Source organism: Myotis yumanensis, unplaced genomic scaffold (assembly GCF_028538775.1).
Source record: "Myotis yumanensis isolate MYYU_CA2020_CCGP unplaced genomic scaffold, mMyoYum1.0.hap1 SCAF_6, whole genome shotgun sequence".
Taxonomy (NCBI): Eukaryota; Metazoa; Chordata; class Mammalia; order Chiroptera; family Vespertilionidae; genus Myotis; species Myotis yumanensis.
In genome coordinates this window covers 18,368,968-18,391,843 of record NW_027223757.1, presented here as the reverse complement: position 1 = coordinate 18,391,843, position 22,876 = coordinate 18,368,968, and the positions used below count along the sequence as shown (strand labels likewise).

Below are 22,876 nucleotides of genomic sequence, written 5' to 3'. Positions count from 1 at the left end.
CTCCACGCCCCCCTCCTCCAATTTTCTATTAGGCTGAAAGAGGAATGTTTTTTCTCATATGCTAAAATATAATGCTGGTATTTTTATGATGGTTGAGTATATCTCAGCTGAACTGTACATTTACTTATAATCTCTAGATCACAATGGTCCATTAGCCCTCATAGTTGATATGATAGAGAAAATAGATTTTTCTTAAGCTTTTTTGTTCATGCCCTTTCCAGTAAGAATTATCAGATCAACTTCCCCCCTCAGAAATCTTCAATTTGAACGTGTATTCTATTGTTACTGATAATTTTGATATATATTCTTGTGTGTGTAGATGCATACTATTCTTAGAATATGTAAGCTAGAAGTGACCATTGTAATCAATGTTCAAGGACTGTAGGTAGACACATTCCCCAGAACACAGACAAGGAGATTTATATGTAGTTAATGAGTCTTGTGGGTTGTTTGGTAAATTACTTACTATAAACTTTTCTCAGGAAGCTGTTTTGTGAATTATTGGTGGTAGTTAAATATTGAAAGAAGAGTTACACAGTTTTAAAGAGCCTGGACTTTAGGATCAAATCCAGTTATAATATAATCCTAGCGGAATCACTTGTTATCTTTTTCCTTGTTCAACTTATTTTTGTGTCTAGGCTACAAATTTGTTCCAGATTGCCTAAGGCATTGTTTGGCAGTTAAATGCTCAGTGAACAGCAGTTGTTTTGTTTCCTTTCCATCTCTTGTTTGTCATCATCTTCATAAGTGTGGTCGGAGTAGGTGTGTTGGGTGGGTGGGTGGGTTGGAGTTGGTTGTTAGTAGCTTTGTATAAGAAACAGGAATAAAAGTTTGCAGGCATTGTTCTGTTCCTGGGGATAACATGAGTAGCTCAAGAGATTCCTGAATTAGGTCAGGATAACTCTTTTTATGTCAACAGACTGGAGGACTTGGCTGAGAGCTGTAAGATGTAGGAAGCCTCACTACAGCCAGGTTCTTTCTTAGCAGGACTCTTGATAGGAAAAAAAATTTTTTTGAATGCCAATTCCATGTTACAACAGTTTACATGTTATCACATGACCTCTTCATATCAGCCCCATGTTTCAGAGAATGAAGAAGGGATGTGGGAGGATTATGTAATGTTCTCAGGGTCACAAGATAAGTGATGACCTGGGATCCCAGCCCAAGTAATTGGGGATAGTTTAGGGTTTAGCTTATATAAAGATAACATAAGTAAATAAATACTCTAATTTCTTTTTTGTTGAGAAGTAAGTATTCTCTCCTTATGTGGGGAGTTTAACACTCTTCAAAATAATTCACTCCTGCAATTAAAAAAAAGGCCAAATTTCAGGATTTTAAAATACTGGTACTGATCAATATTTGTATTTTAACATAAGGCTAAGACTCTCTGATTCACTTATGAAAGAAATAGTTTATACTATATTTTCACTGTGTGAACTTAATTGGTTTCAATAATTTAACCTTCAGTTTGTCTCACACTGTTTGAATCTAAGGAGAAAATGTGTTTGAAGCGGGACATAGAATTGGTGCATCGACAGTTTTGCATTGTAGTGTAACTTTCACCATGCTGCTTAGTTTGTCATCCATAAAATTGGGATGAAATCCAAGCTTGGAAAGTAATATTTGACTGTAATAGAAAAGCATACAGCATTGTGCAGCCCAAATAAAGCACCCTTGATTGTTTCTGCCATCTGCACACACAGAGACTTTTCTCATGCTGAGTGACTCCTGGTATTGGATTTTAGATTTAGTCACATCACTTTTGCTTGTTGGTGCCATTAACTAATTAGTCTACCATGTAAGGGTCCAACTCAAAGCATTTTGTTTCCCTCCCTCCCTCCCTCCGTCCCTCCCTCCCTTCCTTTCCTTCCCATCCATCCGTCTTCTATCTATCTAGATGTATAAAGATGTCCAGATGGGTTTGTTACTGGGAAAACTTAGCCCATAGACTCGAGATTCAAGCTATGTATAGCCTTGTTCATTACTTTAAGATGCCCTACAGATATTATAATTTTCTTGGTCTTTTTTGTTGTTGTTTGTTTATTTTTTCACAAAGGGAATATTTTGGGTGAAGCCCATACTTTCTCACCTCAAACACTTGCTTCCCAACAGTTCTCCCAGCTTCCCTCTTGTCCCTGGTAGGCTATTCTACTCACTGCAGACTGATCTTTTAAAACACATTTCAGCCCTAGCCAATTTGGCTGAGTGGATAGAGCGTCAGCCTGCAGACCAAAGGGTCCCAGGTTAGATTCCGGCTAAGGGCACATACCTAGGTTGCTGGCTTCTCCCTGGCCCGGGCCCGGGTCCTGGAGGAGGCAACCGACCAATTGTTGTGTTTCTCTCACATCAGTGTTTCTCTCTATCTTTCCCTCTCTCTTCCACTCTCTCTGAAAATCAGTGGAAAAAATATCCTTGGGTGAGGATAAAAAATAAATAGATAAAATAACAACACATTTCAGGATTCGACCCAAATCTTCTCATGGCTTCTCAGCACACTTAGAATAAAATCTAAATTTCTTACCGTGGACCCAGCTCATTTCTAAATTCACACAAAGTTGGCTACTGTTCTCTGACTTCCTCACTTTGCCCTATGCTTCTGGAATGTTCCAAGATTTTTCCTGTCTAAAAGTCTTTGTGCTGTTCTTTTCTCTGCCTGGAATGGTACTCCTGCCATCTTCACTTTCAGGTCTCTGCAGAGATTTCCCTGATCACTGACAGTTTCTTCACCCCTTTGTTCTCTAGCTCCCTACCTCCACTGCAGTTTGTCACCATACCATACATTTGTGTATTGTCTTTCTTCCACATTAGGAAGTTTTTTTATGAAGGCACTAAGCTGAGCTGTTCATCTTTTATGCATATTAGGTGTCATATAGTTATGTAGTGAACAAATGCATATACTATGCTACAAGGGTCAGTAGATAATGAAACTAATATTTTTATTCCATATTTATCTCATTTCTTTTTTCCCCATTGTCTTGAGATTTTTCTGAGCAATTTTCTCTAGTATTAGCATGGGCACTTCAGGGAGAAGTAACAGACAACTATAAAAATCAAGACCTAGTTAATCCATTAGTCAACTAAGGCATGCATTTTTAACTCTGTGGTATTGTTGGATATGTAAAATATTTTGATATTTTTAACATAATGTATTGGAACTTTTAATTATTACCTCACTTGATTTAATATTATGTAGTGGTCTTCTTATTGAAATGTCAAGGATTTCCCATAACCTCTCTTTTTTTTCTTTTTTAACCAAAGAAAAGTTAGTGTGCTGAGGGCCAGAGAGATGGAAGTGGAGGGTCTGAGTTGGAGGTAGGTTAAGGTGTGGAAAACGGGGGACATCTCTAATAGTGTAAACAAAAATATTTTTTTAATTAAAAATACAGAAATGTCTATACAAACACTATAGACATAGCTAAATTAGTGCTATTTTTCTAATGACTAAAACTAGTAGGAGTACAGAAACTAGTTACTCTAATTAATTTTGTGTAAAATCTCTCTCTACCGTAACGCTAACCTTTCAACAGAGAAAGGTTACAGTACTTTTGAAATCTCTTAGTTCTTAAACCAATATGATGAAAGCAAAGAGTTCTCTTTACATATGGCCTTAAAATAATTACTTATTAATATGTCCACATTTGTGATGGAAGAGCTCAAGTTCAGTTGAACTTTGCCTTGATATCTGGTTATGCTACCAGTTAATTACTTGGTTCACTTGCAGCTTGTTTTTCTCCATAATTAAAGTTCATACAATCCACAGATTTCACATGTTAGTAGTTATTTCATGTTATGGTAAATATAGGTTGCATTACTAATTTTAATTTTCTTAATTGAGCTGCATGATTATAAATTAATGCTCTTGAGAGTCACTAACCTCTGCTAAGGAACAGACTTACTGTGTTAGTATGAAAGCATTTTTTTTTCAGAAATAGTTGTGCAAGTGGTCTACTTCTCTGTGTAAGATTAGACTGTTGGTGCTAAACTTTAAAAGATTCTGTCTGTGGATTGCAGGAAGACAAATGGCACATCTCTAGAAGCGAGGAGAAATAGTCCTGTAATTCAGTGTCATGTTGATAGAAATAGCAACCTTAACCAGTCATCTTTTATTTTTGGCTCAGACAACTAACTATAAAATATAACCCAGATGGTGGAGCTATGATAGTAAAGATCCAGAAATGACATTTTGCTGATGAATTTGCTACCCTTTGCTTCTCCACTTTTAGTGCTACACCACATCTTTTATGGTGTAAGTTGCTTGCTTATGTAGCTAAGGGCAGACCCACAGGATGAAAAATGTATTGAATGGCAGTTTTAGATCTTGGGTTATTTCAGTTAACTTTTGTTTCATTTCCTTCTTCCAATTGCCTTTTTGCCTTTTCCTCTCTTTTGCTAAATTCATACCCTAACATAAATTAGTCTGTGCCATGAATACTGGGCCCTATTTCAATTTATTTCTGAATACATGTTTAAAGGCACGTAGAATATGATACTATGCTCTATCTTCCTACTTTGGAATTGGGAACGCCTCTAAAAGGCGTTTGGCACATTGTACTGTGGCCAGCTTCCCCATTCTAGCTGTTGAATTGAAATGAAAAAAGGAATTATGTAAAAGTACTTTAATGATGTGGGTGTCAGATTATGCAAACTTTTCTCCTTTTTAGAAATAGGTAATGGGGAAAGTAAAGTGTCGTACCTAGGAGCCAAAAAGTGTTTTTTGTGGTCTTCAACATCAGGGCCACCTTATTCTCGCTGCCTGTTATAACTGGCTGGGGTTTTAGGGCACTGCGTATGGTGAATCAGCCCCTGGAGAAGAACAGGAAAGGGAGGAAGAACATTTATGGAGAACCACCTAAATTGTATAACATTTATGGAGAACCACCTAAATTGTATACAACCTCTTTTAATCCTCACAGTGACCTCAGAACAGAGATTTGAGTTGTTCTGTGACTCAGAGTGCATTTGTCTGTGCTGTGCGTGTGTGTATGTGTGCATGTATGTGTGTGTATCTCCATTATCATTAAAGACTTATCTCAAAACCTTTTGGAGAAAGCAGTATATGCTTTCCCCCACCCTCCCAAAGGGATCTTAAAGCTAGGGAGAATATACAAAGAACACAACTCCTCTCGCATTTATCTTGTGAATATTATTTATTTTTGGTTCAAGTTTTGAGTTTATTTGTTTTCAGAGATGAAAGTTTATCTGGTCTCACTTAACCACATTATGGAGTCATATTAATCAACATCAATATCTATTCAAATTAAAAAAGCTATTGACAATGTTTTGCAAGTGTTTTCATCCATTTCAGGAATGAAAATTAATTTAAAGAACTAATGGACTATTTTTATGAACTTAAATATTTTAGCATAGGCTCTAAAATAATGATTGTTAGTTCCTTTATTTAGGTCTACTTTTGGTGATTACATTAGGGACAGTCAACTCCCTGGGCTGATTTGAAGTATAGGAATGTACTATGCTTGCATATTCATTATGGTGCCAAGCCTTCGGAAAATCACCTTCTTTGGGCTTTTCAAAATTTTTTAAAATACAGTCTACTTTGGTGTGAAATCTCTTAGGTTTTATTTTCTGCTTTTGATCTGTTATCTTGCATTTTTACTGTTTTACTGGACACTGGTGTGTGCTTTGACTGAAATTCTGTTCCTTATCAGACAAACTCAGTATAACTGAAAAGGCTTGTGGTTGGATGGATGTTGTAGTTGTTTTCATGCAAGTGCGGTCTTGGTATAACTAATATTGTCACCTGTGTTAGATGATGTAGAAGTTCTTAGCATCTAGGGCGATTGAGAATGCTAAACCTCAGGGCATTCTTGTAACACTGACATTTTATTCAAGAATACTTGGCTATACTATATATAGGCTTTGCATTCTAAAATCAACTTGTCACTAGTACATTATTATAATTGTGTGTGCATGCACATATGTGTGTTGTGTGTGTGAAAGCAAGCAAGCTGTTCAACAGCAGCTTCTGTTGAGTGGCAGACCTTGCCACCATGCAGAAAGCCTGTCTGTACTCAGGAAACCTAATTACTCTCTGCAGACTGCAAAGTCCTAAGGTTAAGTCTCAACAGGACCGGTCCTAAGAAACTGGCCATATTTGATCTGAGCATGTCTTAATCAAAAGAACTGCTTTTGAATTCTTATGCACCTGTACATCATGGAGGTGCAGGGATAGCCAAAATCTGCAATATGAAAGGGTTGTAGACGAAGAACCATTTTGAGCTATATTATAGATCTTAACTGCCTTCCATGTTTGGCATAATATTAGAATCCCCTAATTACTCTTGCCAGCAGCTTTAAAGCCAAAGAATGTACCAGTATTTCCCTTGCTTACATATTTTACCTATGTACCTTTTGCAGCTCAGGTATTTATCTCCTTCAGGAACTAAATAAACAAGTAAGCAGCCAGCAAAGGCTGTTTATGCGTACATCTCAGGGCCTTTACTAAAGGCATTTTCACATGTGAGACTCTTAGAAGTCAACTATCGCAGGAGTCAATAGGCAAGCCAGCCTAGCGTGCAGGGTCTGCCAGGGAGAAGCCCCCTCTCGCACTGTACTGGGATTGCAGAATTCCAGATTGACTGCCTCTGAGAGAGGAGCTGCAGTGGGCACCTGCGACTACCTGCTCTGCACACGGCTTTTGCAACACCCGCCAGTTATATGTATATTAATCTTTTTAAAAATATACGTTTTATTTCAGAGAGGAAGGGAGAGGGAGAGAGAGATAGAAACATCAATGATGAGAGATAATCATTGATCGGCTGCTTCCTGCACTCCCTTCACCAGGGATCCAGCCCAAAACCCAAGCATGTGCACTGACCTGGAATCGAACCGTGACCTTCTGGTTCACAGGACGATGCTCAACTACTGACCCACACCAGCTGGGCTGTGTATATTAATCTTTAAGTATGGACAGAAATAGAATATTTTCACATTCAGGAAGAAACTGGGTTCCAGATTTTGAAGTTTCCACATAGCAATTTGACTGATTCAACACAAGCTCTTCTGGGGGCCATAAGCAAAAAGGCATTCCTTATAGCATTAACTATTCAAGGGAAGTAATTATATTTTCGTGATTTCTAAATTAGCTTGGGAAAATTATCCGGAGCTTTCTCAAGGGAGAGTTATTTGATGTCAACAACATTTTCTGAGTTATGTAAAGGTGAACTAAATGAATACTTTATTCCATACTTTCCCTTAAGGCAAAACCATTTACCAGAATGCACTGATATTACAGACTTGTTTTCTTTAACATAGTGGAACTCCTTCTAGCTCCAGCTTTCAACAGGAGCCTGTGGTTCACTGATGCTGTGCTGAGTAAGACCAGTCACTGCCCTCAAAGACCTTATATTTCAGTAGAGGAGGATAGACTTTGAAAATTTATTTAAACAGTTGGCTACCATTGTAATCACGCTCTGTATGTGACTCCAGCCTGAGGACACGTCTTACAAAACAGTCTCTAAAAGAGCAGATATTAATTCCCAAGTCACTTGGGATCAGGTTAGTGGCTAGGAAACACTCCACCCCTTCGGATTTCTTCCCTTTTAATCATGCCACCCTTCCCATGATTGCCTTCCCGCGGACCCCAAGCATTTTCTTCTCTTCATCATACTCTTCAGTGCTAGTTGCTATCTCCACTTCTAAGGCTCTCCACCAGCCTGATGACTTCAGTGCCTCTGTGGAAAGTCCCCTATTGGTTCCTTTACCTCTTCTTTCCCCGAAATCACCTTCCTTATTTTTCCTCATCTCTGGGAATCACCTTCCTATTTTACCTTATCTCCCTAAGTCACCCCCCTTATTTTAACCTGATGCTCTGGTTAAACAGATCTTATAATATTTCGCAAGTGTTCTCACTTTCCATGTAAGCATCTCACTTTCTAACCATAACATAAACTCATCCTCTTATACTTTCCTCGTTTACTTGGTGTTCGAACAGCATTTGGTCCTGACCTGTCTTCCACTTCAGATGTTCTTTTTAAAATAAGAAATATATATTGTTTCAGAGAGGAAGGGAGAGGGAGAGATAGAAGCATCAACGATGAGAAAGAATCATTGACTGCCTGCCTCCTGCACACCCCACACTGGGGATTGAGCCAGCAACCCGGGCATGTGCCCTGACCAGGAATTGAACTGTGACCTCCTGGTTTATAGGTGGACACTCAAGCACTGCGCCATGCCAGCAGGATGTTCTTTTATTGGCTTTGGTGACACCATGTATCTCCGTTTCCCTTTTATATCTCTATACACTTTTTTTTGCCTCAGTCTCCTCTGTCCTTTTGCAGGCTTGTCTTCCTTGATTCTATCTGGGTAGAAGGTATGCCAGAGAGAAGGTGGCCTAGGATGTATCCTTGAGAATCCAATGTTTAGAGTTGACATGAGCGAAAGGTCATTTATATTTAATGATGTTGATATACTTTTGTTCATATATATTACATATTTTGTGAATATGTGTGTATGTATGTGTGTGTATATAATTTGTGGTTATGGTTCAGCTAGCATCTGTTGAATGTCTGCTATGTGCCAGGCACTATGAATAAGCTCTGAGGACACAAAGTTGAGAGTTAACTATAGTTTCTGACATATATTATAATGATGATGTAGACATAGGTGCTGTAGTAGCCCTTGATATGGATGGAATTATATTTTATTATTATAAAAATTTGTATGTGAATATTTTGAAATAGGTTTAGATTTTTGTACATTTATTCTTTGAAGGCAAATGTGCAATTTACATAGAACTTTACATTAGCAAAGCTCAGTGTTTAAAAATTCAAATCACAAAAACACAAAGTCAGGGAGGTTTATGGGAATAAAATACCAATATTTATGTTGTTTTTTCCCCCCAAATTGTGGCCAGAAGGTTTTCATGAGAGAGAGAGGGAGGGGGAATGGTAAGAAATTTCATTTTAGTACATGTGTCCTTTATGAATGTTTTCCCATGACGACAGTGGTGTGCCCCTTAACATATAACATTTACTGTGTGCCCTTTTAAAACTGTGCTAAATGATTCACGTGTATTATCTCATTTAATCCTCCCTTAAACCCTGAGGTGGATACTGAGGTTTCAATTTTACATAAAGTCACATGAGCAATTTTCATACATTTTTTCATAAGTTAAAATTACACGTACAGAATCAGACTTTGGAGGCAACACTAGTTTTAACATTATGACGTATTGAAAGAAAATGAAGTGCACATTTTCCAGCTATTTTAAATATCTTTAATATCTTATACTATATGATATTTCATGTATCATTTAATCATTTCACATATGCCATTCAGTCTTCACAAGAAGCCGTGATATAGATAAGGCCAGTAATGCCCAGGTGAGGCTACAAAGACACAGGTAAATACATTACTTGGGTGACATACAATAGTGGACCAACAACTAAATCCCCGGCTTCCTGACTCCAGGTTCATTTCCCATTGTATCGGGTACTTCCTCCGCATTCATTCCGTTTACCAAAGGATAAAGTCGTCTTTGTTCTTTCAGGTTTGCCTTCTCCCCCACCCTCTTCTACTTTAACTTAACTTTTACTTCACTTATTTAGCTAATAATCCAAGAATGTTGCTAGAGTAGCAAAAATTTGATTAGAATCATCACCTTCAGTATTTCAGGTAATGGAGTGGAGTGAAAACAGCGTAAAAAGCAGAGCCCATGTATTCTGTTCCGAGTCTGGCCTCCTGGATGGGTTAAAGTTGACATCTGGTATGGCTTTCAGTGCTCTGTCTTCTGGGAAGCCCTGGTAGAATACTTGACACCAGGCATTAGATCTGACCCAAGCATTAGCCCAAGCAAGCTCTGTGTAATTAAGCTGTTCGGATTTGTTTCCCCTGACCGGACAGAAGAGCCTTACAAGGTGAGGGCTCTGTTGAAGTGATAAAGCTGATTAGATCCTTAGCAGTAAAGGAATCTGATCTTAGAAATTTCCTCTAGCTCTTGTTAATGAGGCAAAGACAACACTTAGCAGGGAAAATGAGGTCACTAAAAAAGAGAAACATTTTTTTTTTAATAAAGGACCGCTTCTTTTAAATCAAGGCCTAAATTTATTGTCCAGAATAAAGCTCCATTTAAAAGAACAAATAAACCTTTTTCTCAAGGGTGTAGTAATCATGTTTAAATATATCATTTATATGGAGCGAAGGAAGTTTAAACAGTTCGTGAAGGTAAAACTAAGATAAGCCTAGAATTTAAAGTAATTTAATTAATGCTGACTAAAACAAAACTGAAATAACTAGCAATGATTAATTATACAGATGTGTGGTCTATTTATAAGAATGTTTTGTTTGGTTTTTAAAAATGGGTTTCTCACTTTTTCAGTGCCTTCCCTTTCCTTGAACTACATTCATGCAAATAAAATATTTTCCTGGGATACACCTATCCAAATCTTATATATCAACAATGTTGATAATATTACCGTTTGGTTTATGAAGCACTTTTACATAGGGCACTTTTAATCCTCATAAAGTATTGTAATGAAAGCTGCAGTTTATCGGTATTATGGAATTGGGACTTGCCTCTAAAAGGTTATGTGATTTGCTCAAGAATTTGTAAACGAAGACTTAGGAATCAAGTACAGGTTTTCTCATCCCCAAGAAAGTGGCTTAACAACCACAATTTTTTTTCAAGTTATACATTGTTTAAAGTTGATTACCTCCTCTATTCCTTGCTAAGGCTTTGTTCCGATATTTAGAAAGTATCAAGATAATTGTTTTCATGGCAAATACATTTATGTGAAGCATAAATCATATGTATATACAGACATATATATCTGTTCATGGGTTAGCTATCCTTTCATCATGAAGCATTTCTCTTCCCCCAAAGATTTTGTTCTCCTACTTCTCAGCTTCAACTTATTCCAGTGAAATCAACAGGCATAAAGGTTCAACCTGAAGTTGAAAAGAAATGATGTAGGAGAAGGTTTATGCTGGGAGTGGATGGATGGGAGATTAATCATCCACCCAGCCTACTGTGTGCGTCCTATTGTCATTGGCTTTTGGGTGGATAGAGAAGCAGGGACCAGGATAGGAAGGCTGTAATGCTGGTGATACTGCTATTTAGTCACATATCACCTAATTAGTATGCTATTTAAAATGACATTGATTTTTTTTTTTAATTTTAGACTTTAAAAGGAAATTTAAAGCCTATTTAAAAGAAATGTTCTCACCATTTGCTTCTTTATCTTGAAAGGTAGTGTAGTAAAGTGGATGGAAGAATACAGCTTAGAGGTGGGCTAGCTCCACCACTTGTTAGCTGTTAGACTTTGGTCTAGTTACTGAAATTTTCTTTAAATTGAGGATAAAAATAATACCTACTTCATATGATGGGAGTGAGGATTAAAGGAGTGTGGTGTGGTGGGGGGTAAGCAACAGCTGCTTGCATGAATGTGCAGGCTAGTTTGGGACCGTCTCTTGTTTATAGTAAGTGCAATAAATGTTAATTAGTTTCAGCCAACATTAAAGCTTCTGACTCCATTACAGTAAAACTGTCTTGTCAAAAAGTTACCCGAACACTCTTAATACATTTCGTACCGCTCAGGAGTTTTCTCATGTTTCGAGTGCCATCTGTTAAGGACCGTTCACGAATGTTCTCGTTTTTCACGCCCATGGAAAAAGGAGCGAATCTAGATACTTATGTACATTTTGTTTGGTCCCTCTTCATAGAGGAAAATGTTTTACGCAGTACCATACGTTATAAAAGTACTAGGAACTTTAATTGTTTAATTGTTTTTGTAAATAAAAATGTTATAATTATTGAAAAACAACACCTAAAGTGCATTTTACCATGGCCTACATCTTTTTAAAAAAGCCATACTCCCCAAATTTCCAGTTTGTCATTCTATTTTCACACAATGACAGTAAGCTTTACTGTTTTTACTTTCCTCCATCAGTGGCCCTAAGTCCCAGGTTTGGCCAGTATTCCCAAGGAAAAGGAGACATGGCTGGAGATGGATCACGGGATCACCGTGCAGAGACTTCCCTCCTCAAACCTGTGTGCATATAGATGCCATTGGTCATGTACATATCTGATGTTCTGAAGATGGTTATTGTAATTTATCTGGACTTTTCTAATCCTTTTGGTGGGAGTGGTGGCCTGCCTGAAGCTTCCTGATACTTCTTTCTCTTCCTCCCCTGACCATTGTATCTGAATCACACTTTGTTGGCTTTACTTCTGCTGACTGGCTTCTTGCCTCCTTTTCAGCGCTTTTTCCTCTTCTCTTCCAGATACATCTGCCTAGCTCTCTCCTAATCATTTACCCTATATGTACCCTAAGAAATCAAATTCGAAATGTCTGAATTGTACTTAGTTATCTCCTCTCTAAAATGTGTACCTTTTGCTTTATCACTAGTCCTGGCTAGGGACCTCCAATAGTGTCATTCATCTAGTGGACCAAACCAAGAATCATAATTGTCCCATCTCTTACTGGAACTAATGAATCAGTAAGTTCTAGTTGGTCTGTTTCCTTGGTATTCTTTACCTTTTTTTCTTCTCATTTTTCTATTTCCACTGCTACTAGCATATTACCAGACTGTTTCCAGTCTTATCTTCTGTTAGGTCATCTTCACCGGATAGCCAAATATATTTCTAATAGGCTGATTTGATTATGTAATTCATACAATAAACATAAACTCCCCCTTACATTTCTTAAAATGTTTTCCAAAATACTCCAAAATTACTTGTGTATCTTAATAAATAAAGGAACCCATAGTCAAATAAAATGTTGAAATATGGCATGCTAACTCTGTTTTCTCTTGAAAACTCACAGCACACATTATTAAAAGAAAGGCTATATGAAGTTCTACTATTGACTCTAACAACAGTGCTCTATAACATGAGCTAATATTTGAACATGGACCCTTTTTATGTAATATTTATTTATGTAGAACTATTGACAGGATATCCTCCTGACATCACTCTGATAGTGTTCAAGGTCTACCATGCCTTCCTTACTAATGTCATCTCTTCTTCTTTGAGCCTTTGTAGACATACAGATTATATTTATTTAGTTCCCAAACACACAGCTCTATTTCATTCCATATTATATTATTCCTTTTGTCTGAAATGCCACTAATCTATCTGATGAGCTCTATCTTTGAAAATTCAACTCTTTAAAAAGTTTTGACCATTTTATATTTGCACTGGTTAGCTTACTGCTTGGCATATTGTAAGAGCTTAGTGTATATCAAATAAGTAACAAAAAATAGAAAATAAATAAGATAAATTTAGAGATTTGGGATTTGCTGGATCTTCCTATTCATTTTGTATATGTATTGTCCATTCAGGAAATCTAACGACACTTATCGTAGTTTCTTAAAAAATTTAGTGAGAGCTGCTTGACCTCAGTAATTTGATGGCTCTTCAAAAAACTATTTTATTTATTTGTGGAAAGTTTAGGAAATGACTTCACATTACAAGATACATTTTAAATTCTTATAGGGAGAAAATCAAATTAAGTTTTTAAGCCTTTTAAGGCTATTCTTTTTCTTCTCTAAAAATTCCTTGTAAATGATTGTTTTAAATGTTTTCTATTTTTTCTGACAGGTAATATTCGAAGCCGAAGTCTCAGGAGGGAGAAGTGGTTATATTGCCATTGATGACATCCAAGTATTGAGCTATCCTTGTGGTAGGTTGTGATTAAGAATTGCATTTTTCTATGCTCTTTCACCACTTGTCTTACATTGTCAGTAACTGTTGATCGCTCATCCCTTGATCATTGTTATGGGGTGAGGCCATAATATTAGTAACAAATAATATTAGTAACAAAGAAACAGAATTTCCAGAGGATGGGGCCCAGAAATCAGGATTTTAAAAAGATTCCCAGGTGATTCTAATGTGCAGCCAAGGTTGAGAACCACTGATCTAGAGATTTTGAATCAAATATTTTTCACACCTGTAACTAATTATACACTATTAAAGTATTCTTTTAATTAATTACTGAGAACCAAATACAAATGTAAATGAAACTCTAAGTAAGACTCGTTCTATCTTTTGATATTAAGTTTTCTGGAAGGCAAAGAAGAATAACAAATCAGAATTTATCTGAAAGGAAAATAAAAAAGAAGCCTCACTAACTTATGGGATCAGTCAAGTCAAAATTTGAAGTGAAGTGAATAAATTAGTTCACCTTATTCCAAAATTAGAACTAAGATTTTTACGTTCTCATAAATAGCTGTTTAACCCATATTAAACAACAAAACAATAGAAATAAAAAAATAAACTTGTTTTATTATGTCACATACTCATTGGTTGGTCTTCAAATGGTGTAACTAAATTTGTGTTTACATTACATTCCCTGAAAGACAATTATTGCATGCATTCAGTAGAACCAGGTATAATGCAGCTGCAGAAGTTCAAACTTTACCTATATTTCCCAACAGCAGCATTTGCTAGGGCCCATAAATTGTAGATGATCTGTAGAGTAATCCTCTTGGTAGAAATTCTCTAGCACATCAGAAGCAGCTTGCCAAGTTCCAGAGGTCAAGGCTTGTGCTCCTGGTGAGTGGTTATAAAACCCTCGTTTGCATCAGAATCCCCTATGGAGTATGGCAAATCCCAGATTGCGTGGCCCCTCTCCTGTTCTAATTTACAGGCCTGGTGGGGCCTCTGAATTTGCATTTTTGATAAGTTCCCAGGTGCTCTGTGCTGCTGGTATAGAGTTCACAGTTTGAGAGTCACTGTTCTAGTTCCAGCATCCCTCTTTCTGAAGCGCCTACCAAGATGGGGCCTTGGAAAAAGATTGGCAGACAAAGCTCAAATGATTTATGCATGTTCTCAGAAAAAGAATACAATTATCACACTCAAAGTTGGTTTACTCAATTCTTCCAATTCATTCGTATATCAGAATGATGTTTCTATCTACTGTTCATTTACCCTTGTTGAAAGAGAGGTGTTAAAGGAAATACTCACCAGTCAAGTAATAATATGAACTGAGTACAACAGCAGCTTCATTGTGATATGGTCCTCCATGAGCTTCTTTTAGTCACTAAGGTTTAGCTTTTCTTGCTTATATTTCCTTTCAGTTGGAAACATGACTAAGCTTCAGTTTTAAATGGCCACTATAGAAAACACTTATTTGATTGTCATGTAATTCATGGATAGTATATTTTGACTGCCCTCATCACTTTATGTTGCTATAATATTTCTTTTGGGTAACTTTCTTAGGAACATAAAGGAATAGGAAGTGGATTTAACAGTAGCTAAGCTGATACTCTATTTGAGAGAAATACAAATATTCCCTTGTTCTTTGAAGAACTACAGGGTTGTAGCTATTGAAATAATTAAAAAAAGATCCAACTGCTTAAAGTGTAGCTTAATAGTTCAACAGTCATGCATGTCAGTATTTTAGATATTATATGCTTTCATTATATTTTTCCAGTATGCTCTGTTTTGTGCTTATTTGATCTCTTTACTTGCTTTGACTTGTAGCTGTTTTATTAATACCCACATGAACAATCTATGGCAGTCCTCCCCACTAATTGTTGAGTGTTCATTCTATAGAACAATGCTCTAGCAATAATGGAGCAATAGGTGATAGAGCTATTGAGGAAACGAACTGTGAGAGTGAGAGAGGAAGTGGTATCTTCCAGTGCAAAGAAAATTCAATTTTCTTCCATATGTTATGAACCTTGGGCAAAGGTAAAAGTATCAACAGCATTCTTCTCCTGGAAAAAAGTAACATGGAATGTTTTCTTTGTGTTAAAACAATAATTCTTTTTCCTTGCCTTCACAGATAAATCTCCTCATTTCCTCCGCCTGGGGGACGTAGAGGTCAATGCAGGACAGAATGCTACATTTCAGTGTATTGCTACAGGGCGAGATGCTGTGCATAACAAGCTATGGCTGCAGGTAAGCCCAAGTTGGCAGCTGAGATAAAGAGTACACTTGATATAAAAAAAAAAATCACAAATGTACTGTTTGTGGTCTCATTATTTTCTGTGCGTGCTTGAGAGAGAGAGAGAGAGACAGAGAGAGAGAGAGAGAGAATATGTGTATATTGGTTTAATTGGCTACAGATTCATTTCAGGTATTTCTATTTTTGGAATAGGAATAAAAATATAACATGATATAGTTTAAAAAATACTTGAATTAGTGTCTAAGAAAACCTAATGATTTCCTAATGTTACATACAAATTGTAAAAATAATTTTTCTAGATCCATTATATAGGACCATAATGAAAATTTCCTCATTTCATATTTTGAAAACTCAACTAATAAGAACTTAAGTAGGAACTGTCATGCATATTTTTAAAAAATATTTTAAGACACTTTGGGGATTATTCTTAGAAATGTGAACTGGAAGAGAAGCAATTAATGTTTTTCCATGATTCTTGTGCATAAAGGTTAATCACAGATCTGATATCAAGACTGTTGCTGTGCATATATTAAATCATCAATAAGTATGTATTTAATGAACTGCAATTTAGCATACATGTTAGGGAAACATAAATGGGGCGTATAAAGAGCTGTAAAAGAATCAGCAGGAAAACAATAGACTAAGAAAAGTGCCATGTTTTGGGGGAATTATTTGTCCATTCCGGGGCAGTGGGAGTAGTGAGGGGAGGTGGGGGAGGAGCTAAGAGCAGTTCTAAAGGCTGTTGAACAAAAAGTTTGAAGTCAAAATATAAGTAATAATATTCTCTAAGCACATTTATTATTATTTTGCTTCTATTTGCATCAGAAAGAGGGAAGAACGAGATTTAATTAGTCTGTATTTTAAATTTCTGAGAATACCAATTGAGACCAAAAAAGAAATTATTGTCAGATTAGCTTAGTTTGTTGAACATTGACATCAGGATTTATTTTACTATATCTTTAGAGAAGTGAAATTAGTGTTGAGGATAATCGTTGGTTTGCAGGTGTTTGGGTAATGATTACAATAAAAGATTTTTAAAATCATACTTAGTATAATGCCCGATATTATACTAGATGTTTTAAATGTGTCATTTCATCTAATTCCCACAATACAATTGGATAGCAGATGCACATCATATAAATCTAATTATTACTTCTTTGATAAATTATTTGATTTGCAGGTATCAGGATACCATACTGAATACGTGAAAAGGAAATGAAGCCCCCCCTTTTTTCTGATTGTGCTTATTTCCCCTCCAGATATTAAAATATAAGAGAATTACTCCTGGAGAGCAAATTGTACAATATGCAACTTGTTTTATCAGCTAAACATCAAGTCAGAGTCCCTCTTAGTTTCTCCCTCTCAGCCTAAATAAGAGTATTAAAAATACTGCTAGACGTATTTTGTAATGATTTTGCTAATTATTTTCATTTAGGCAGGAATATTAGTTGGCATTTAACTTTAGTTGTAATCTAGATAGTCTTGCCTCGGGGAAATAGAAGCTCTCAGTCTGCCCTGGTTTTATGCCCCTGGATTTAATGTGACATGGAAATAAAAAGGGTTTTGTATATTCAGACACCAGCTGCCTTCTTGCATAGGCATCCTGGCCCTGCCCATCTGAGTGGGCTGCAGTCGAAATACTGCTTATTTTTTTGTTTGTTTCCTATTTTATGTATCGACCCATTGCATTATAGTTTCTTAAATTTCTTTCTGCTCTTTTTCAAACTAAGATGAATATAAAATTTTTCTGTTCAACTTCAATTCTGCTTTTCTTCTCTTCCTTTTCTTTACATTTGTTTAGGAGTTTTTGTGTATTTCTCTTATATTTTGATATTGAGACTGCCCCAATTCCTTAGCAACCTAGATATTTACCTTATTCGTTAAAAAGCTTTTCTACATTTCTCGATAATACTACTTATGTTACCTTAACTTACTCTCTTAAATATTATTTTCCATGTTTAAGAAGTATTGAAAATTATCTAGTACTTAGTTTAGGGATGTTTTCAAACTAATAAGACTGGTTATCATACCTATATAATATGAGTCAATCAGAAAGTGGCCAGTGACTTAAAAATGTATTCATCTTTTGTTAAAATAGTAAAAACAGCATAAAGCAGACAGAATCTTGGTTCCATGATGAATCTACAAGCCAACCCATACAAATAGATGTCAAGTCATTTTTGCTTGGTGTACAACAACTTCCTAGAAATCAGGAAGTCCAGTTCTTTTTTTTTTAAATATATTTTATTGATTTTTTACAGAGAGGAAGGGAGAGAGACAGAGAGCTAGAAACATCGATGAGAGAGAGACATCGATCAGCTGCCCAGGTACATGACCTTGACCGGAATCGAACCTGGGACCTTTCAGTCCACAGGCCGACGCTCTATCCACTGAGCCAAACCGGTTTCGGCAGGAAGTCCAGTTCTTAATTCTAACCTTAATTCCAACCGTTTAATTCTGATAATCTAGTTCATTGTGTGGGCTGCAGTGGTTCTCAACCTTCCTAATGCTGCAACCCTTTAATACAGTTCCTCATGTTGTGGTGACCCCCAACCATAAAATTATTTTCGTTACTACTTCATAACTGTAATTTTGCTACTGTTATGAATCATAATGTAAATATCTGATATGCTATATGAGTTTTCCTATTGTCACGACCCACAGGTTGAGAACCGCTGGCTTAGAGGATTTATTGAACTATTCAGTTTCCTTATCTATAAAAGGAGTTGTTGGGTAGAGACTAAAATTCCTTCCAGCTAAAATGCTAAACTCAGTCTTTATAGTATTTTTTAAAATCTTTATTGGTCTCAGAGAGGAAGGGAGAAGGAGAGAAGAGACAGAGAGAGAGAGAGAGAGAGAGAGAGAGAGAGAGAGAGAGAATGAGAATGAGAATGAGAATGAGAATGAGAATGAGAATGAGAATGAGAATGAGAATGAGAATGAGAATGAGAATGAGAATGAATGAATCATTGATCGACTGCCTCCTGCATGCCCCTCATTGAGTTTGCAACCCGGGCATGTGCCCTTGACCAGAATTGAACCCAGGACCCTTCAGTCCACAGGCCGATGCTCTACCCACTGACCCAAACCAGCTAGGGTGGTCTTGTAGTATTTTTGATGGCCTGAAATAGTGCTTTGATTACCTTTTTTTGTTTGTTGGAAGACTGTCTGATTTTTATGTTATTAGATTTTAATGGGGAAAATGTCTCTTAAATTAAGTATCATTGTGAGAACAACTACTTAAAATATCTGCTGACAATACTGGGAATGAATGTACTTGAAGCAACTCAATGCAAGGTCACTGCATCCTATCAAAGAAATAATGGAATAAGGAAGTAGCTATTACATCTGCTATGGTCAGGTCTAATGAAAATTGTGATCAACTTTTTTATGTCCTCCAAATGACATATTACATGGCATTGTGCTTCAATTGGTAAAATGTTGTCTAAATATGGAATAAAATAATAAAAACAAAAAAGCAGCTAATTTTTATTTTACATGAAAAATAACAATATAACATCTGTGAAATATTCTGATCATAATGCCTGCTACTGTTTTATATTTAGAAAAATTTATTATGAAAATACATATAGAGGATAAATTCCCCCACTTGTTAATTATCTTAACTTTACAATTCATATTTTAACCATTTTTATTATTTAAAATGACATGCAAATTAGGTAAATTAAAATATGGAGATACAGAAAAGCAAAGAATGAGTTATCTGAGCTAATGTAGGATAATTCATAAAGCCTATCATAGTGGTGCTGGATGTATCTTTAGAGCACGCTTTCCTCTGAGATGTTGGATTATATAATTAGAGAGATTTAGAAGTAGGTAATTTATTTTGTACATTTAGTAAACAATGACAAAACATATAATCTGAATGAACCTCCTTATGTACATTTGGCATATATACAGAAAACAACATGAATGAATGTTTTTAGAAATCTGATGAGGGTCAACAAGCTAGAAATATGGTGAAATTATGATGTTTTCTGGAACATAGTTTTAAAAATTGTGTTCACTCAAGTTAGATAGGGACGTAGAATACAGTCTTTAGTCTCTCTTAGAGAATTTCCAAATCCCTCTTTTGTAATAAAGCTCAATGAAGTAGCATATATCTAGATATAACAATTTTTGTCAACTTAGGATTTGTAATTTTTTTCTACATGAACAGATTTTTTTTCCAATTCTTACAGCAAATTCAAGAAATAAGCCACTTTGTGTTCCTAAGGAACCTCCAATGGCAGAGAATTACCCTTATGGCTGAGGGTAAAAGGCAGGTTTTAGAAAATAAGACCATGAATGAAATTTCAATGTACAGTTTATACTGGCTATATTCCTGAGTAAAATAATAAAATCATCCTATTATATTACTGAGACGTGTCAGTTAATTTTCTCACAGAAAAATTAGTTTAGACATTTTTATCGGTTAAAACTTTTAGTTATGTCCTTTTTATTTCAACTCTTACTAATATTAATGGTAGATAATGTGATGGCAAGAAAAGGCGAATATATAAACTAATAGCGAACAGGGCTCCAGCAATTCCTCTTCTAAGTATCTGCCCAAGAGAGATAAAGGCATGTATTCACAAAAAGACTTGAGCAAGAATGTTTGTAATAGTGTTCTTATAAAAATTGTAAAGATCTCAGATGTCCTTTAACTGGAGAATGGATAAGCAAGCTGTGGTTCATTCAAGTGATGGAATGTTATTACTCTGTAATAACAAAGAATGAACTAATATATCCACCAATATGAATGAATCTCAGCAACATCACGTTTTCAGGAGAGACACACACAGAAAAACATTTTATATGATTTCATCTGTATTAAACTCTAGAAGAGATACAACTAATCTAGGATGATAGAAACCTGAATCGTATTTGCTTCTTGGGATGAGGATTGACTGGAAGTGGACAGGGGGGAAATGTCAGGAATAATGTAAACATCTTATATCTTTATTGATGTGTTGGATCTATGGGTATATAAACATTTGTCAGAAGTTAAGATCTGTCCAATTTACTGTATACATATACAGTATATTTTACCTTAATAAATCATGAATGAGGGGAAAAGTGAGTATATGAAACATTTTATCAAATATCCAAATTACCAGCAGTACTAATCAAACCAGAGATAAAAGTAGCCTGCAAACATTACTTACATTTTTGTCCGTCTTGTCTGAGTGTTCTCTTTTCAGAACATGTTGTAACTTTTGAGGATGTGAAAGAGTTGAACTGTAAATTATAAATTAGTATTCTTTCTCGAAGGTCCAGTATAAGTGGACACCTACATGGCAAGTCAAATAGAGCCCATTGCTGGAACATCTGTCAGACCATATGCTTTGGCTTCAGGTTCAGTGTAGAAACTAAAATGCTAATGACTCCATCCATCACTACAGAGCTCCGTGGGCATGTATCATTGGGTTGGACAGAGAAATTCGACCGTGGAACAATTGAAAGTAGGGAATTGTGTGGGCAGATTTGGTGGCACCATTTGTTTCGGTGAATTGAAATGAGTCTGTTTAACGTGTGATTGGTAATCCTATGCAGAGTGCCATCCAAGCTGTGGCCACTGGGCCAATCTGTCCGTAATCGCCACAGGACCTGGCACCATGCCACCCCGGTGGGCCTGCCAAAGCAGGAAAGTCTGCCAGTGCTTTGCCCTTGGTGCGCTTTGTCTCGGCTAATACAGTGTGATGTGACTGGTTTCTCAGCCGAAGGAAATGTCATTCCTTATCAAGCAATAGGTAATGTAAGCGATGGATTGAGACTAATAGTTGGAGAGTAAAATTAGTAAAATGTGATGCAAATGGCTCTTCAAAATAATCAGAGAGTGGCTGATCTCTTGTAGTTCCAACTGGTGTTAGCTGGGGGTCAATGAAAATGGTTGGTCTGAATCTTCTGGCAACACCTTGTTTTATCTATCCAGGCAAATGTCATAGCCTTGTTCCTGTAATACATATGAATACTATTATGTAACATTGGAAATCAGAAGCATGTTTTTTTAAGTGAGTACAAAAACTTTAATAAGTGAAATAAAGCACTGTATTATTTCAGTTTTTATCTAGTTAATTTCTCACAAAGCTCTTTCTGATGCTCCCATGACTATTTATTCTGTCATATGAAGTGCAGGATGTTTGTGTTATATTTAATTTCCACAAGAGATTTTACAATCTCTGCTACTATTTCTTTTTTGAGAACAAAATCTGATACTTTGCATTGATTACAGTGAAGGGAAATTCTTGGCAGAAATTAATCTAAGCCTAGACATATGTAATTTATAGTGGACAGTTCATTGACAATTAATTTGAGGAAAACATTTCAAATCCACATTAAACATGCGATATGTGATTAGCTCACATTGGGCATGATGATAAAAATAAACAAAGAAATAAGATATAGCAAAAATTGTCTGGTCTAGGCTTGGTGAAAATTCTTATGTTTTCTAGGTCATTATCCTTATGGCTGAAATATTACAATAACAAAAGATAGCATATAATTACTGGGACAGTGACTAAAGTTGAAAAAACGATATTAGAATGGCTAAAGGGACATGGTATAAATAAATCTTGAGATTTGTGGGAGACTAGAGTCATTTCTTAAAATCTTAGAATATTGGAAATATACAAGAGGGATTTAATTTGTTCTCTATAGAAACTAAAGTACCATAAAAACTAACATCTTAAAGCTATATGGTGAGAGAAATAAGCTGATTATAAGGAGGAACTTTCTAATTGTAGGTCTGTTGAAACCTAGAATGAGCTATGCCAGGAGGAAGTAAAATAACAATTAGTATCTAAGCATAGTCTGAATAAGCCCTTGCTAGGGACGTGGCATGAGGCTGAACGCATTTTAAAGATCCTTTCAGCCTTGAGAGATGCTTCTATAACTGAGTAAGAAAAGACCATATAGTATTTAAGCACTATACTATTTTGGAATTGACAGAGAGCAACAGAGACTGGAATGTATGGAAGACTTGATTGAGTTTTTGAAGGACATGT

General features: G+C 36.1%; 1 protein-coding gene across 8 annotated transcripts in view; it reads left to right on the top strand.

The window, feature by feature from the left end:
- Positions 1–22,876, top strand: part of PTPRK (protein tyrosine phosphatase receptor type K) — a 480,914-nt gene that overhangs the window by 241,258 nt on the left and 216,780 nt on the right. For all 8 annotated transcript variants that reach the window (XM_070417651.1, XM_070417653.1, XM_070417650.1 and 5 more), the window contains exons 4-5: positions 13,559–13,640; positions 15,747–15,862. In XM_070417651.1, coding sequence (XP_070273752.1) covers positions 13,559–13,640; positions 15,747–15,862 — 198 coding nt within the window. The remainder of the gene's footprint in view (positions 1–13,558; positions 13,641–15,746; positions 15,863–22,876) is intronic.